We start from the raw sequence: 17,730 nt of genomic DNA on the forward strand, positions 1-17,730 counted from the left end.
GAAGGCTCACTTGCAGGGTTTGATGAAGGTGCCTAGAATAGTTGGTCCCACTATTCCAATGGGTCCAAGTGTCTTCGCAGACTTTCTAGGATGACCAGATGCTGAGGGGTCCAGCGAGACGACAGCGGGCTCAGTGTGCCAAACCTTCCAGCGGGTCACCAGCGGTTCCTCGACTCGGCTTCTTAGTTTCAGGATACTTGGATCTTATCCTTCGTTCAGTGAGAACTCTAGAGATCGACATGATATGGGTGTTTGGAGCCTTCTCTTATCCAAAATCTCCTTCGTGCCAAAACAAAGAGGACCCAATAGGAGATCTGCTTTCAGACAGGCATACCATACGTGGACCAATCACGGACCACAGTAGTCCCAGGCATTCACGGCACTTCAGACTCTCTGGCACCCAGGATGTGTATTGGAACCAGACGTTCCAGCCCACATCCTGGAGGCACACACACAAGGGAAGCAGAAGCCCGCAAAAGCTTGGCGTTTCGCGGGAGAATGCATGCCCAAATAAGGACTGACCCGGGCCGGCTCGACCTGGGGAAGGTGAAGGGGCGAGATGGCCAAAGGACAGGACAAAGAACTTTGTGGCATGGCCATTTTGGAGCCAGTCCACCTATTCGTGCCAAGCATGGTTAATGCGGTTTACCTGGCAGGAAAGAGTTAAAATTACATGAAAAGATAGGCTGCCACCAGCCCTGTCCGAGACACATCTACACTTCACCTAAAAAATCCTTAGAGCGTAATGACCTTTAGACCCAAGTGCACTGTACCGTAAGGTACTTTGTGCACTTGTTACATGTTGCAGAAAAGTTGCAACATGGACAAGGACTAAGGGAAACAAAGTCTCCCAGTACCGACTGTCTTTAAGGGCATGTCAGTTTCTCCATAACAAAGTGAGCGAAAAGCGCGCAGGGTAGTGGAGCAGATGGCTGTGCTCCTCTGGTAAAGTCAGACTATGGTGTTTAAACAAAGCAAAAAGTTGGGGGGTACACAACTGGAGGGAAAATTACACATTAAATGGAAACACGCCCCGCGCTATACTAAATTTAAAGGGGAAGCTCAACTTTTCGCTGCAATACGTTCCGGTACCGTCCTCATGGGGGAATGGAGGGGGACGTTTTGCACATTTCCCTACATAGATTCCTATGGACACCCAGTCTTTTTGCTTATTTTATAACCCTTTCCTGACTTTTGGAGTTCAGTAAAGCATTCTGCTTCCCCTATCGGATTGGGTGTGCTGCACATGTAATGTCCCCAGTAACCTCGAAACGGGTAAATATCTATTCACTGAATGCAAACCACTGGGTCCTGCATATATGACCATCATGGGTAGTTACGTGCACAATTTCGATTCCATAAAAGATGAAACAATTCGGGACTATTGTCTCAAAACAGAGTCTGCAAATGTGCACATAGCTTTGTATCGGTTAAGGCGTATCATTGCAAAGGCTTTGCCTGCTGATAATTGACAGAGGAAGTTACTGAAAGTTCCAATGATATAGTTAATATTGATTTTTAATCTTAATGCTTGGACATCTGTTTTAATAACTTTTTGTAATAGTTTTAATAACAATAATGAATATTGATCTTATTAATATTTGTATAAAACGATGGGTTTTAAATAGACAGAGCTTTACAATCATTACTCGATAAATTATTCATGATACATTCGATTAGATTAATGTTCATGAAACTAGCTGTGAAACAAACTGTTCGATTTTTGCGTTTTTGTGTTTTATTACTTACTTTTGTTTAAGTTGTTTTAAAACTAAATACAAATAAATGAATAAATGTACTTCCTTTGCCAGTTTTGCTCATTCTTATGGGGAAACTGACTAGTCCTCAAGACTGCCAGTACTGAGAAACTTTGTCTCTCTTTTGGAATTCTTGTATTTTTACAATTGCGCCCATCACCTTATAGCGAAGTGCAGTTAGGATACTTTGTAACCTTATAACTATTTAACCTAGTGGCTTTTTGGTTACTCAGAGATGTGCCCAAGACAAGCTGGTGGCAGCAGCTGTGCGTTTTGTACAGTTTTTGTGATATTTTCCTTGTGCACTTTTGCATTTACCATGAATGGCTACTAAAGGTGGCTAGCACTCTAAAATGATCGTGCCACGAGATGCTCTCATGTTCTTTGGCCATCTGGTCCTTTGGCCTTCTTTCTGCCTTCCCAAGGTAGGATATGCCATATATAGTAACCCCTATCCTGGTTAGAGCAGCTGCTTTCCCAGGCAAGTGGGCTTTGTGTGTGAGCCGGGGGGGGGCTGGGACTGTCTGGTGCCAGTCCACATTATCCGGCGTCTGAAAGTCTGCTGCTTGAAGGATGCGTTGACCAGATTGTCCAGGATTGGACAACCCTGGCTGGTAAATGTTGCACATCCGTATCATTGGTATGCTTGAGCTACCTCCCAGCCTGAATCTTGGATTAGAGGAGGTCTACAGCAGCTATTCGACTGATCATCCATGGAACCAAGACTTCTATGAAGAAGAGCAGCCTGCTGACGACGCAAGGACGACTCCTGCACCTGACCAGCATCGTCTCCAGTGAGTGGCCCTGTGAAGCCGTTCTCCTCTGCCTGACCCTTGTTGGTACTCCAATGCTTGCACAGGCGGGAATACCTATCTCTACACATGCCCCTGGATCCATGCCTAGGAAGCCTTCTGAAGTGCCCATGGACCACCCAGTGGACTGACCACCTCCCTTTTGGGCTACCACACTGCAACCATCACCATTATGTGCAGAGCTCTGGGTGACTTAACAAGATCTTTAGTTTATGCCATGAGTCACCTGTCCTCACATTCTCAGCCATCTCACAACAAGGGAAGCTGTGCTGCTGCTGTGTTCACCGCTGGAAGATCGCCACCTGACCGTGATGACTTCTGCTTGAAGCATTCTCTGCAATCTCGTAAGGTGTCCTGATAGGTCTGCACCGCCGAGGACTAGCACATGACACACACTTTACTCTGCAGCGGCAAACCCTTGGATCCCCCCTCACCTGAACCAAGGACAGAAGATTGGTGTGCCAGCAAATTCCAGAAGACCTGCAGTGTCACCTGGAAGAATTGGAGTCAGGGGGAAAGTGAACATACCTGTTTCTGTCCCCCCTGTCTCCCATAAGGTAACAATGGGAGGAGAGCCCTTGACCCTAAACTTCTGTAGGGTCTGGCATTTGGTTGTCGAACTTGCTCTAAGGATCCGTTCCTAGGACTTCTTGGGAACAGGTCAGAGTGGGGTACTTACCTAACTCGAAGTAAATACTAAGCTTACTTTAAAGAACTTTCCAATCAACATCACAGTCCACTTCATCAGTTCTAAAATTTCTTATGTGATGAATCCATAGTTTGAACTTGTGATTTTTGGAACCTGTGATTTTTGGGGCACAAGGCCCCATACATCTTGGGGCTGGAATTCTGTTTTTCCTGCATTTTTTACTCACCTTTTGAATAGTGGTATTTAATGAATGTGCAATCTTATTTCTAAGGGAAGATATACGTATGCGATATATGATTTATTACATTATTTTCCTGTGATTTTTTAGGCTTTGTCTGTTCAGAAAGGCCTCATAACTATACTTATATAAACCTGAATTATTGGTTTTGTTCTGTGCAGATTCCTTGTAGCCCTAGACCACTCTGTCACTTTTCCTGAGACTAAGCATTGACTGCTCTTCCACATCTACCTTGATTGAGTTTTGGTTAACCTCTGTGTCTACCCTGCTTACCATAAATAGGGTGGCCTCCTAAAATCTCCCCCCCAGTGGGCGATTTTAGAAATCCATTTCAACAGTAAGTGTGAATAACACTAGAAAGTTTTCTTTTCTTAAATTTTATAATGCCCTATCATGTTAGCAAAAAGGGTCCCTGCACTATGATTTTAATGAGCACAGTCCTTTTTGGTAAAAACAGGTGAGCAACACAATTGTTTATTGTGGGAGATGAGCACATGGACACGGATGAGAATCCTGAATTCAATAATGAAATACTCTGAGGCAAATAAACCAGGAACATGTTTCCTGACTCTTTTGTGAACTGGGTCTTAGGTCAGTTAACAGAAAATGTCTCTTGTATATCCCAAGACAGTACACATTCCATAACAGTTGAAGCACCTTAGCCATAGATAACTTTTTAATCAGGGACAAGAGATGGATTGGCATTATAGCTACTATTTTCACATCAATGGGCAACAAGTGACCATGACTCACTAATTATCCGATTAGGTATATAATCTTCTTTGAACATCGAGACAAATGAGGATAATCTATTGTCAACTGAAGTGGGAAAACATTGATCAACCATTGCTCTCAAACAGGATCATCACGTTAGCACTATCTGATACTAAAACCTGTTTGGACGTTCCTATCCTGAAATTAGAAATAGTGAACACCTTTCTACATATTATGTCCATAGCCGAGAAGCAATTGCCATTTAAGAGACTAATTCAAAACATTTATTATTGCCTGAGATGGTATAGTAAGGATTGTAGAGAAACAAAGAGCCTGTTTATAAAAACACTAAAACATAGCCCCATGAACAGAGTAGTGGTGGCAGACCTAACAAAGAAATATAAAAAGGAAATAATTGAAGCCAACAATACTTGGGGACATGAAGAATGGATAAAATTATAACATGCGTCTCGTAGTTAAAGCAGAGTTGAATTCTGTAAAATGATATAGCGTAACCTGAGAACAGCACATTTCCAGAATAAAACAGGATATGAAACCACCTCCGTCTGATTTGGTAAAACACTTTAGTGATTTTTAGACTTGTCAAAGGGGTAAATGAGGTTATTGAAAAGGAAGTTCCTTCATTGCGATTACGTGAAATGAGTTGCAGACATCATTATTCCCATTTCACTGCACTTCTTCAAGGTGGTTGTATCCCAGTAAGGTGGAGAAAGGCAATTTTGGCATTCTACAAAGGGGATGGATCAAACCCCAGCTGTTACCGCCTATATCTTTAATTGATTCCCATGCCAAATGGTTTTGCAGGATAATATATAATAAAATACTTAACTGGGCAAAGTCACAACATTTTCTAGGAAGAACAATACAAATTTCAAGAAGGGGTAAGTTAAAGTTGCGTCTCCAACTTGTTAAAAACTAATTGGATATAAGAAATTTATTTATTTAGGGTTTAAGGGCTTGAGAGCTCTGCATTTGATGAAGTAATCTAACACATACTGACCTTTTTATCTACTAGGATCAGGCAAGGATGTGTACTGGCCTCCCTATTATTTCATGTTTACGTTAATTCTCTATCCAGCAAATGTAATAAATTAACCATTGACACACTGAAAATCATAAGGAAAAATATCAGTCTTTACAAGCTTACACAGATGACGTGCCCCGTATTGCACGCACCTGTAAAGGCCTTCAGACTCTAGTAAATGGGTACATAGCATACATGGGCTAGCGTGATGTGTGGTTGAACACAGCAAAAACATTAATGCGTATAGGCCATCATAAACCCGAATAACTTGAACTAAACAACTTACCTATTTAGGGATTACGCTCTCTGATAATACGAATTAGGGAGCCTAATTGGAAGCTGAGGTGATAGAGAAAACCTGATAGAGAAAATATCAAGAAATCTATCAAACAATTTCTCGAAATGGAGCTGTGCCCATTAATTGAGAATTAGAAGATAATAAAGATAAAAATTAAAATACAATTACTGATTTTAACTTCCAGGTTATCTATTAGTGTCTGTGTTTTTGGCATATAAATAGGGTTAGTTTAATAGGGCTGTCCTGTTTCCAAATAACATAGTGAAGTGATGCCAAACATCCAACTGTTACATGTGTTCCCAGGACAAAGTTTAAAAAAAAGACATTAAAGAATGGAACTAAAAATGTAAAACGTGACAATAGTTTAGTATAGTCAATGGTGGTTTGTGTAGGAAGCCAAATGCAAAAAGGCAGATGTGTGTGTGTGTATATATATATATATATATATATGTATATTTATATCAATCACAAAGATTCAGCTCATACCTTGCAATGCTGAGATAACAGTTAATACATGGAGGTCATCTGAATTTCCTTGTCCCAGTCGGCCATAGCTTCCTTCTCCACAAGCCAACACTGTTCCGTTTGCCTGAATGACAAAGGTGCAATTCTGACCGCAAACAACCTAGAAAAACAAGCAAAATATGTATTCACAAGTGCTGTAGCCCAAAAGAGATAAGCACCTTGTAATTTATGTGTAGAATAAGTGTTGAGTTAAGAGATGCTTAAGTTTAATCAAAGAAGCATGGCTTTTGTCAGACGTTATGTTCCTGTTTTATTTTCACAGTCTGTTCTACTGTTGCTATGCAGTCACTATGGCATACCTTTTGTGAGCTTAAAAGAGACAGAGAATAGAGACAGAGAATAAAGTATTTGCAAAACATTACCAAGAGGCTTACCTAATCCGCTCAAGTCCACAAATACTTTCAAGAAACACTGTATTGAGAACTTTCCCACAAGCTAAGCTACAACTAATTTTCCTTTCACATTGCCTAACAACAAAATTATATAGCTGGTCCATCACTGAATATTTGAAGACTATGCCTTTGTTTCTAAATTACAGCTTTCTGGTGGCATGAAGGTTTTGCCTTGACAGAACCAAACGTTTCTGGTAAATTGCTTGCCATCTGCTTTTCATACATTGCTCATATACCCACATGTAAAACAACAGGACTCCCCATTACTATGTTAGCAATTGCACTTAAGGGTGATATTCTGCCTACTGCAACTTGGGGTGACATATCAGATGGTAAGTGTAATATAAAAGCACACTCCAGGCTGCTTTAAGTAGCTTCTTAATGAGTTTACTTCGGTTCCTTAAATTACATATTTCGGGACAAGACATCAAGTATAAGACAATAAATCACCGGAACCCTTCACCCAGGGAGGAAGGGACCAACTGACCAGTTACAGAACACTCACCACATCATTCTGACACTCCTACATCAACATTCCAATTGATGCTTGCATGGCATCACTGAGCACATGACCAGACTAGGCAGACTCAATTACAAATACACTCAGGCACGATACAACAGTAAGATTCTGGACTAATTATTTGTTTCACATAACATGCTAAAGCTTGTCCAACAGCTTGTGGTTGTGGAAACAAAGCAGACTGACCATAATTTGGTGAAATTAGTCTGCACGACTCTGAATTTAAAAACCCCTGACCAATATCAAATAGCTTTGGGGGTGTCTGCGGGGAGAGATCAACTCTTTGTCAATTCAGAAAAAAATGATCAGCTGACTATGAGATTCAAAGCCCAGGTGAATTTGGAAAAAGCTGTTTCCATCAAGCAAATCCTGAATTATCTGAAATTGATGACCGATTTTGTCGAGTTCAAAAAACAAAGTCTCTAGACCATCATTTGCACCACTGCATAGCTTTGACCAAGCCGTTGCTAACCAGAAAAAGGTCCCAAACTCCAAACTGAGGCATTTAAAAAAAGCTGAAACTATTGAAGCGAGAATGATCTGTAAGAAATTGAAGCAAAACTCCCAAAACTGGGTTTGTTATCGCTGGGAGAAGTGGTTACAGCGACATGCAGAAAATATGCCCAGGAGCATCGAGTCTAAAAAATACGAAGGAGATTCAGCAGTGGATAAATGGCTTAATGGCCCCCCAGGAGGTGCTAATGTCTAATGCAGTGTCAGTCAGTGCCTGGGAGGAACACTTCACATCGCTATTTCAGACGGTTGAGCCTGCTACGTGGGCTACACGCCCTCTGAGGTGTCGAGGCTGGACCTTCGAAACCTTGCGAGATGACTTCCTCTCCATCATTAGTAAAGCCAGCAACTCTAGGGCTCCGGGCCCGGATGGGACATCAAATGCTATGTTAAAAAGGGACCCAGAGGCCTCCTTTTTATAGGTGCTATTCGATCAAATTAAAAAGGTAAGGCGAGTCCCCTCGTTCTGGAAAACATCAATTATTGTCCCTATCTTTAAAAAGGGGGACCAGACAATTCCTGCCAACTATAGGCCCATTGCTTTGCTGGATGTCCCTGGGAAGATCTTCGCTGCACTAATACTGCAGAGCCTCTCAAAATGGAGTACGACCGCCAGACATTATGACATCAGAATCTGGCTTCGTCAAAGGAGTGGGCACAGCCCTCAATGTCTTTTTGATAAATATTCTAAAAAGTCGTATAAAAGAGAAGAAAGGTACAAAAATCTATCTGGCCTTCATAGATCTGGCCCAGGCTTTGGACACAATTGACTGTGCTAAATTGTGGTCGAAACTTGAATAGAATTTGCCAGAAGATCTGGCTGAAGCCATAAAAGACCTTTACTCCGAAACCTCCTTAAAAAAAAAAGATTGGATGAAAAGGGCCTGTTTTCAGATCCTATTAAGATCATGAAGGGTCTGAAGCAAGGATGCTCTCTAGCACCAGCACTCTCTAATTTGTTTATATCAGACATCTATAAAGCATTTAAGAGCACTATAGTTTCCCCCCGAAGTTAGTTGGTATTTATCTGGACAGGCCTCTTTATGCGGACGACCTCATCCTCATAGACCAGACCCCGGTCAGCCTACAAAGACAATTGGACGCTTTACAAGTTTACGTTCAGGACAACGGGCTAATGATAAATGCCAAAAAGTCTTGCATATTAATCTTGGAACCAGGGGGCTGCAGAGGGGGAAAGAAAAGCTACTGGCATTTGAATGGTAAGAAGCTCTGCCAGGTACTTAGGGATGTGCTTAAACAACAGCTCAATCAATGCCCCGAGAGCGATCATCTTGCAAAGTAAAATAAAGACTTTAGCTGCACAGGCCCGGATAATCATGAAGAAATATTGTAAATTTACTTTGAGTCCACTACTACTATTCTATCAAATGAAGGTCGTACCAATCGTCACCTATGGCGCTGAAGCTTTTTTTTAACTCGCAGCAACTACATGGCCTATTCTGGAGGGACTATTTTGGAAAAAAGTTCTCAATCTCCCAAGGGCAACCGCCTATCCAAGCTGTAACAATTGAGTTAGGTTTGAACTCCTTCTACTCTATGGTGGCTTGGAAGTCCATGACCTTGTTCCGTAAGTGCAGATTTCAAGCCCCACCAATGGGCTTTCAACTCTTGCAAAAGGCCCTCCGGGAAGTATCAGAATTTGTGTTACGGGAATGGAAGAACATTTGTACTGCAATTTTGAAGGATCTCGATTCCTCAGATCCGTGCAAAGTAAAACAGAAATTGTGGGCTCTTTACTGGATTCAAACAAAGCAGGAATATAGAGATTGAAATACTATGGGAAAGCCTTAATGGAAGCCCATTCACTAAACTCACTGCCCAAATATCTGTTAAAATTTCCATGCAGCTATCATCGTACTCAGTTTATGCGTCTTTGACTACATTTATTTCCTTATTTCCTACTAGAGAGATCTTGAGTGTGAGCGGGTCGAGAAATGATGCCGAATTAAGCTGCATACTGTGCTGTTGCAAAGCCTCTACCGAATCACTCCAGCATCTGATCCTGACCAGCCCGGCCACAACAGAATTTAGAACTAAATGGCTGGCCATCCATATTAATAACCAAACATCATTATCGGCTGACCAGTGGTGGAATCGCCTGCTCCAGGGAGAAAGACTGTCATTAACCCCAGCCCTACATATTTTGTTTTAAAATACATTTTCTATCTAATAGAAAACACAAACTAATGAATGTAAAACAACTGTAAAACATTTTTTTAAACTCCTGAGCACTATTAGATGGGAAAAGTTGATGTTAGGTTTGGAAGTGTAATGTTTTGCTTTTCTTTTCTTTTAATCTATGTTTGCAATTTTTTGCAGATAACAATTGTCTGGGGATCATGCTGTAATTGGTAAAAGGTTTTCTTAAAACCTAAAACAATTTTATTTAATGAATTTAGTTTATTTTTCATTATAAGATCATCGCTCATCAAGGAGAAGAGAAAAGAAAAGAAAGAAGAAAAGAAAAAGAAAAGATAGTACATTTTAATTCAAAAAGTTCATAGTGCGGTCGCACAGCAGAGAAAGTGATATCCCAGTAGTTCGGGAACTCCCTGAAGGCCTTGGATTTCGAAAGTTCTATCCAAAATTGTAGGACTACAAATATCACTTTTTTCTTCGCCTAGCAATAGACTTCCACCGCTCTTCTGAGGTGAGCGTAATAGTAATTTGAGATAGGCACTCAGCGTATTTGCTTCCTTTTTCTGCCAAGGCTTCACATTTCATCACAATATGGTGTAATGTTTCTAACTGTTGGTTGTTGTGACAAAAGCGGCAGGTGTTTGGAAGATCTCCTAGTTGTCTTATTTGGCCTAAGACTTCACGGGTGGGTAGTAAGTTAAGCCAAAAGCTCAGAAAAAGATCACATAATCTTGGACATGAAAAAAGTTGAAGATATGGAAGGAGTTGATTTAACTTTTGGGCTTCACACAAACAATTGATGGACATCTGGTAAAGTGATTTCCAATTCTGTGTCTCTATCCAGTCCTCATTTTGAATTTTCTACTTTATTGCCAATGGATTATATTTCAGAGTGTCCAGTGAGGTCTCCAATACTTGCATCCATTCTGCACAAATGGTCTTCCATTTATTCACGGTGAAATTATTTGCAGCAGGTAAGTGTGTTCTCAAGATTTCAATGGCAGGAATGTCGTCATCAGCTATGGTTTTAAAATATAAGTCCAGAGATTTCCATAGGATTTGAGAGTGCATGGATTGTAGGCCTATTTGAAATCGAATTCTATGTATCGGAAATGAACTAGGTAAGGCCAGCACATTTTCGGCAAAAGATGACTTCCAACCTATCCCAGATGTGATGGGATACGTTTAAGATCGCTTCTGCTCCATAACAACAAATGGGAATTACTTTTTGCCGGTAGAAGGTTTGTAATGGTCTCATTGAATATTTGCCATATTTTAAATGTAGCATCAGTCCTTGACGAGCCAACAAAATGGTTTTGGCTCTTAGGATATCCTCCCAGTTTAGTTTGCAGATGCTGGAGTTAAGACACATTTCTAGATATGTGTACGTCTAAACCTGGGGGAGTCATGTCGATTTAAGGTACACTGAAAGAAAGGTTATTGTTTGCAGCCCTGCATAGGTGAAAATGTCATAGCCTGTGACTTAACATAATTGATCGTGAAGTTGTTACTTTCCACATAGGCAGCAAAGCTATCCAGGCGTCTCTATAGACCGATCTGGGTTTTGTCCAGTAAGACCATATCAGCCATGGTACAGGGGTGCCATTCAAGATTGGTGGAAAAGCACGCACTTCTTCTATTTAATCTTTTTTTTTAAAAGTACTTTAAAAGGTTTGCATTTAATCCTTATGGGTGTTCTTTGCAATGCTTAGAGTTTCCAGGTGCCGGATTCTAAACTCTGGTTTTGACCGAAGTACTTCACTGGTGATGGTTGTACGTGAAAATGAGGCTGCATTCAATGTAGACTGTTTATCAAGAACGCCTGGAAAAGGAGTGGATACAGGGCAACTGATCAACAAGGGTCGGGTTTCGAGTGGAAGCCCTGCTGATGAAGAGTTTCTTCTCAGCCAATTGGTTGTGGGAAATTACATTTTGTGAGGGCCAGTGTCCCAGAGTCTCATAATGAGCAACTCATTAATTTGTTGCATGCCAATGTTTCCAAGGTCACTCAGGAAAACCAAGATCTTCCAAAAACATAAGCCATACTAGCTCAATTTCTTTGAAACATTATTTGCTTTAATTCTTTTCATTAAAATCAGCAGAATCAAGGAATATTTCTTGTGCACACTATTTTGTAGTCAATCACAGTAAACATTACTGCTATTTTGGCACCTTTGTGTTATTTCAGCACTTTTGGATGGCTGTTAATCTAGTTTGATCAAGATACCAGAGGATACAACTGCAGACTCCTTGGAGATTCTACAGGAGGATTAACCAAAGACAAGTTAAAAAATAGATGCCCTCTTGCAATATGACCACAGCACAAATCATCAACAAAAGAAATCTAAAATGTTCCAGTAGAAGAACAAATGACTTGCCTCTCGGTAATGTTCTTTCTGATGGATGTTCCTCCCATGTATTCCTCATCTATGATAGCCATTTCCCAGCCCAACTGCTCCTTGGAAGCTTTTCTGCCACCAGCAGGACAGTGCGGCTCCGCTTGATGCCTCTAATGCCCCATGCTGGACAGGACGCTTGGGGGTTGAGGGCAGTATATATTGAGGCACCATGCCCCGCGACCTTAGTTCTACCCTTTTTTCCCTAGCACTCTGATACTGATGGACCGCAGAACTGAAAGGTGTACTAGGTCTACGCCAAGATGGCAGGTTGGGGAGGTGATGAGGAATCTGTGCGAGTAACATCCATCCGAAAAAACATCACAGAGGTGTAAGTCAATTGTTCGTCTACTGGATTCCTTCCTCTCACAGATTTCTCATCTAGGAAAAGACCCTCAAAGCAGCTCAGAGCTCTGGAGAAGGGAGGAGAGCAACAACACTACCAATATCAGAAAACTTTGTAGGACGACTTTTACAAAATGAGCATCCTGCTCCGAATGGAAATCCAAGCAGTAATGCTTGACAAACGTGTGCAGCGATGCCGACATGGCCGCTTGGCAAATGTCCAGAACTGGGACTCCTGTGTACAGGGAAGAGGTAGCAGCCAGACCTCTGGTCGAATGTGCTCTGAGAACCTCTGCAAATCCTTTACAGCTAGTTCACAGCATTCCAAGATGCAGAGGATGAACCACCTTGACAGGGTCTGTTTGGCCAAAGCACTGCCAGCACTGGCATCAGCATGCCCCAAAAAAGGCTAGTTTTTTTTCATGCAATCTGTTGTTCAAGTAACATAGTAGCTGAGGGCTCACAGAGTGTCCAGTTGATGGATTCGCTCCCCTGCCTTGGAAGGATGAGGCAGAGGAAAAAAAGAAAAGAAGATGGAATGTTTGTGATAGATGGAAATTCAAGGACAGCCTCACTCTCAATGTCACTTTCTCTTTGGTAAAAAACAAATAGAGAGGTTTAACCGAGAACGCCTTGAGCTCATTCACTTGCCTACCAGAAGTGATGGCAAGCTGAAAAATCAACATAAATATAAGAAACCTTAAAGAACAAAAAGGGATGGGATCAAATGATTGACCATATAATCTCCTCACTACAACTCTGCATACAGATTAAGAACCACCAACGTGCTTATTGGACAACACATTCTCACTAAATAGTAAGTGCATTGTATTTATTTTTCTTTTATTAGCTTTCATTACATAAACATGTGTTATAAGACATAAGTCCTTCTTTTCTCTCACATAAATGGCAAGCATACTTGAATGGTTGGAGGAGAACCTCCCAAAAGAAGAAATGAGCGACGATAACATCTCCAATGGAATACAATAGATATTTTAATGTCAACAAATAATGTATTTTGTACACACCTTACTAAAATAATTTCTATTTCTCTTACAATACATAGTTTTCATGAAGAAACCATGCCCCAGTTAAATTATAACCAATCCCCAGAATCACAAAGAGAAGCCCTGTCACCAACTGTAAACAATCAAATCATGACTTTGTCCAAAAAAATTAAACAAACTTAGTAATGATTTGAAAGAACTTGTACAGTATGTGAAAAATAAAGTGATTCAAAATGTTCCTTATCACTGTCCTTCTTGCACCTGTCCCCCTTGTCCCCAGCAATTATCCACAGCAAATTCGGAACATTTTAATGAAAGATGCTTTGACGAAACCTCACAATTATTATACAAACGTTCCTGATTCTCCCATTTATTTTTACCATTCCGATACCCCTTTCTTGAATAAATATATTTTTTGTACTATACATGTTTTGTTCATTGTTGTGTGGTATTTCCTTCTTCAATGAAAACTCCCGTTATGAGTCTGTGGACCACGCGACTGTCCGGGGTGTCAATACTCAAAATGGAGCTGCCCCCGGGCAGGCGCGATGTCCAAACATGTCCCTTATCCTGTGGTGCATTTTTAATTTGTCCGCGGACAGTATGACTAGTCCTTTTCCGTGTGCCGCACTTTTTATTAGTCAGCGGATACCGCGCATGAACCTTGCGATTCCCGCCTGGAGGATGTCCGGGGACGCCAGTCGGGGTCGCCGACGACCTGGTGCATCATCATGTGATCGCACCCGTGTGGCGTGACAGCAGTGTCCGTGGCCGCAGACAGTTTAAAAGTGCTTGTCTAGAAAATCTAGGGTGTTTCAAGCAGAAACGTTACCCATTCTATGGTGATCTGGCAACTTTTTACAACTTGGTAGTCCGCGGACAGTACGACTGTCAGTGGATGGTTCCTCTAAAGGGATCCACCCATTACTTTTCCTCATTCTCAATCTGGCTATCTAAGAGAGAGCACCTGCTTTGCAGATCTGTTTCGCAGAACCTATTGGAGACCATTATGGCCAACCTTCCTTTCAAAACACCCCCACCGCCACCATATGGTTGGCCAGGAGAGGGGAACAGGCACAGTGATGCAGAAGGAGGAGGATCTGGCCTCAACCACCACAATACAATTAACTATATAAGAAGTGCGTACCAAATTCAATCAAGTAATGCAACTCACCCTGACCTCCCTACAATCGAAATGTCTTCCGCGGACACCGAAATTGACCGCAGAATCGGTGCCATTTCCAAACCCTTTTTTTCATCTATAAAAACAGCTCCACATTACCTTCATTCCGCTTCCCTACCATTTCTATGCACTCTCCTACCCATCGAATAACCTGAAATGTCTTTTCCAAGCTGTCAGTTCACAGTGCTTCCACAAACTACTGCAGTGTCTGCTGACTGCTATGACACCTGCCCTGCCTTTTTCAACCTACAAAAACAGCCCCATATAATTTATTTTCAAACCCCCACCCTTCCCAGCCACTCTTTCCACCATCAAATGACCCAAAATGTGTTTTCCAGACTTTTTCTCCAGTGCGCTGTGTTAGGCAGAAACCTGTGCAGTTCCCTTTGGGAACACTGCAAAAGATTTAGGACTACAGGTGTTAGCAGTAAACACACTTGGTAGCAGTCTGTACCACCCAGATTTACCTGGTAGCTGTGGCTGAGCAGTCCGACTTCCCCCAAGAAGAGTTAGGCAGTATGCAAAGTATACACAATAGGCACTCAGATACAATAATACAAGCAAACACTGACCAGAGCTTTGGTATCAAAGTATATAATTATTTATTTAAGAACACACTGTTTGAAACACTCCAGCACTATTATTGTAAAACACTCTAAACACAGTTACTATTATAATATATACAACCCTTATTCCTTATCAGATAAGTCTTAGTTAACACCACTTATTTCCAGACAGAGGTGAGCGCTTAACTATCGATGGCACTCCAATGAGTTCATGAAGAAGGGAGGGAAAAAGACAGAATATGGGAAGATACACCACTATTAGCAAGGCAGAAGAGCAAAAGTCACTTGTGAGCCAAAGTCCATAGGATGGGCCCACTCTTAGAGAGCGCAGAGCACAAATGCGCCCAAGATCACACAGTTACACTAGGCTTAAAAAGTCTTGCAGAGAGTTCGAGAAGAGTTTAGAGAGGCTCAGAAAAGTTCAGCCAGGGTGCCCCAGGCTAAACCAGGTTCGAAAGCCAGGGGCTAAATCTACCCCGTACAGTCGGTGGCAAGGGAAGCCGGGCGGGACACCGTACCTTAAGTGGGAAGGATCCTCCAGCGGTGGCAGTTGTTCCTGGCAGCGGTTGCAAGTTTCGTCGTCGTCCAAGGGAAGAGAAGATCTCGACTTGGAGGAAAGATGAAGGTCGTTGCACTGCCAGGGAAGAAACCAGCCACAGAGTTTTCCGGTTAAAGGTATTACCCTTTAATTTGCGGTCGTGGTAAAACGTGGTATCCCGGTTGCCGGGGTGCTTGGCACAGGCAAGGCGGCCACGAGATACGTCGGGAAGGCGAAAAGACAGTGAAACTGGTTGTCCCCACCAGTCAAAGGAAGAAGACTCTCCGGCGGGAGATCTCCTCTGTCGTTGGGAAAAGTGGTGAGACGGTCCAGCAGGGATCCACCGGTGGTGTCGTCGTGGCAGTTCGGCTCAGCTTCTCCCTCGTCGGATTCTTAGGTCCTGTGGCGACTTCTGAAGTTCCAGTCCCCAAAGCCCTGCTTTTACGCAGAAAACCTCCATTCACTCAGCGTAGCTGTCACTCAAACATGCTAAGTGGTGAGCCGGCCGGCTCACCACTTGGGCCAATCAGGATGGAGTGCGACTTGAGCTGCCTAGGCAACTCAGTCCAGGGTGCCTAAATCCCCAGACAGAGTGGCACCACTTTGGAGGGCTTCTGTGGAGAAGCCCGCCAAAAAGTGGAACAAAGGGCTCGACTTGGGTTGGAGTCACAGAAGAGAACACAAACGCCATTTTAGAACCGAGTTTTGGCAAAAAATACCAACCGGAGAATTAATATTAATTAAATAAACCGGTGGTATGTTTGAGGCTATCGTAATTAAATAAATAAAGATAGTAGCCTCGAACAATGGGAAAATCCCATAGAGAAATATTCGCGGTTGAATATAAAAAGTAGTATCCACTGCCACCAGCCAAAACTCGATCAGGGGGGACGGAGACGTGCCTCCTCGACTAACAGACCCCGGGGCAATCGAATTGCCCCAGCCAGTACGTCCACAATATGATGGTTTGTACTGGTTCTGTTACAGTAGTCAGTCCCAGGGTATGGAGTCTATACTGGGGAGTCACTATGACACCCCTGTGTTACTGCACTGAGGGTGCTGTGTAACACACATTACAAAAACACATGAAGCCCTATGGAGTAAAAGACCCCATAGCCCATTAAACACATCTAGAGTCAAAGAAACACACTCAAATCATGCCCAAGAGTGAGGGTAAAAGAGTCTCACTCTTGGCAGGAGAAAAAAATAAACCCCAAAAATCCAGCAAAGCTGCTGGGGGACTCACTAGGTTAAGAAATTCAGCCTAAACAGAGAATTCTCCCTAACGCGCTGTCCGCGGTCAGCTGTGGCCGTCCTCAGATCCAGCATGGCGGGCGTTTCCAAAAGTCTGATGCACCTCATGCTCATCACCATACAATCAGCGGGCGAGCCCGATGTCCGCGGACATCACATCGCCCCCTGAACCAATCGGAGGCCCGTCCGCGGACTGAACAGGGAAGAGGGTCTGCAGACCGAACCCAGATATCACAAAAAATGTTTTCACCTACTTTTTGGTCCTTTTCGGGACCAAGCCACCGCTCCTGCCGCAAATTTGAAGTAAATCCGTCCAGCAGTTTGGGCTGCAGGCGTGAGCGCCATTTCTTTTTCATTGTGTCTATGGGAAAAACCACACATTTTGGGACCTCTCCTATAACTTTGCTCCCCCTTGACGAAACCACACCAAACTTTGCAAGATTGATCTGACAGGACCATATACTGTGCAAGGTATTGTGAGGATTCATTCGGGGGGGGGGGGGGGGGGGGCAAGTTATAAGCCGCCCAAAAAGTGCTCTTCCTATGGGTTGAACAACTTACCCATAACTATAGGGCCGCTACCGCAGGGCCTGATATATGGGAAACATTACTCATCGTAATCGTATTTCTGATGGTTGTATCTGCTTAGATTCACATGCTATTCATAGGCCGACATCTAGTGGAAGCTGCTGAGTATTACAGTTGTTTTCAAAATTCGAAAAAGGGGCGTCAACAGGGCGTGCCAGTGATACTATCCCTAGTGTGACGTCCACTGTGCCCATGGTCCTTCACGCGTCGAGGTGCCTCAGATTGTTTCT

The 17,730-nt window shown here is 42.6% G+C and overlaps 1 protein-coding gene across 10 annotated transcripts in view; it reads right to left on the reverse strand.

The window, feature by feature from the left end:
• Positions 1-17,730, reverse strand: part of HERC1 (HECT and RLD domain containing E3 ubiquitin protein ligase family member 1) — a 3,379,312-nt gene that overhangs the window by 421,048 nt on the left and 2,940,534 nt on the right. For all 10 annotated transcript variants that reach the window (XM_069624399.1, XM_069624403.1, XM_069624396.1 and 7 more), the window contains exon 64: positions 6,000-6,138. In XM_069624399.1, the coding sequence (XP_069480500.1) occupies positions 6,000-6,138 (139 nt within the window). The remainder of the gene's footprint in view (positions 1-5,999; positions 6,139-17,730) is intronic.

This window comes from Ambystoma mexicanum, chromosome 11, assembly GCF_040938575.1.
Source record: "Ambystoma mexicanum isolate Mex_15411 chromosome 11, UKY_AmexF1_1, whole genome shotgun sequence".
In the NCBI taxonomy this organism is placed as follows: Eukaryota; Metazoa; Chordata; class Amphibia; order Caudata; family Ambystomatidae; genus Ambystoma; species Ambystoma mexicanum.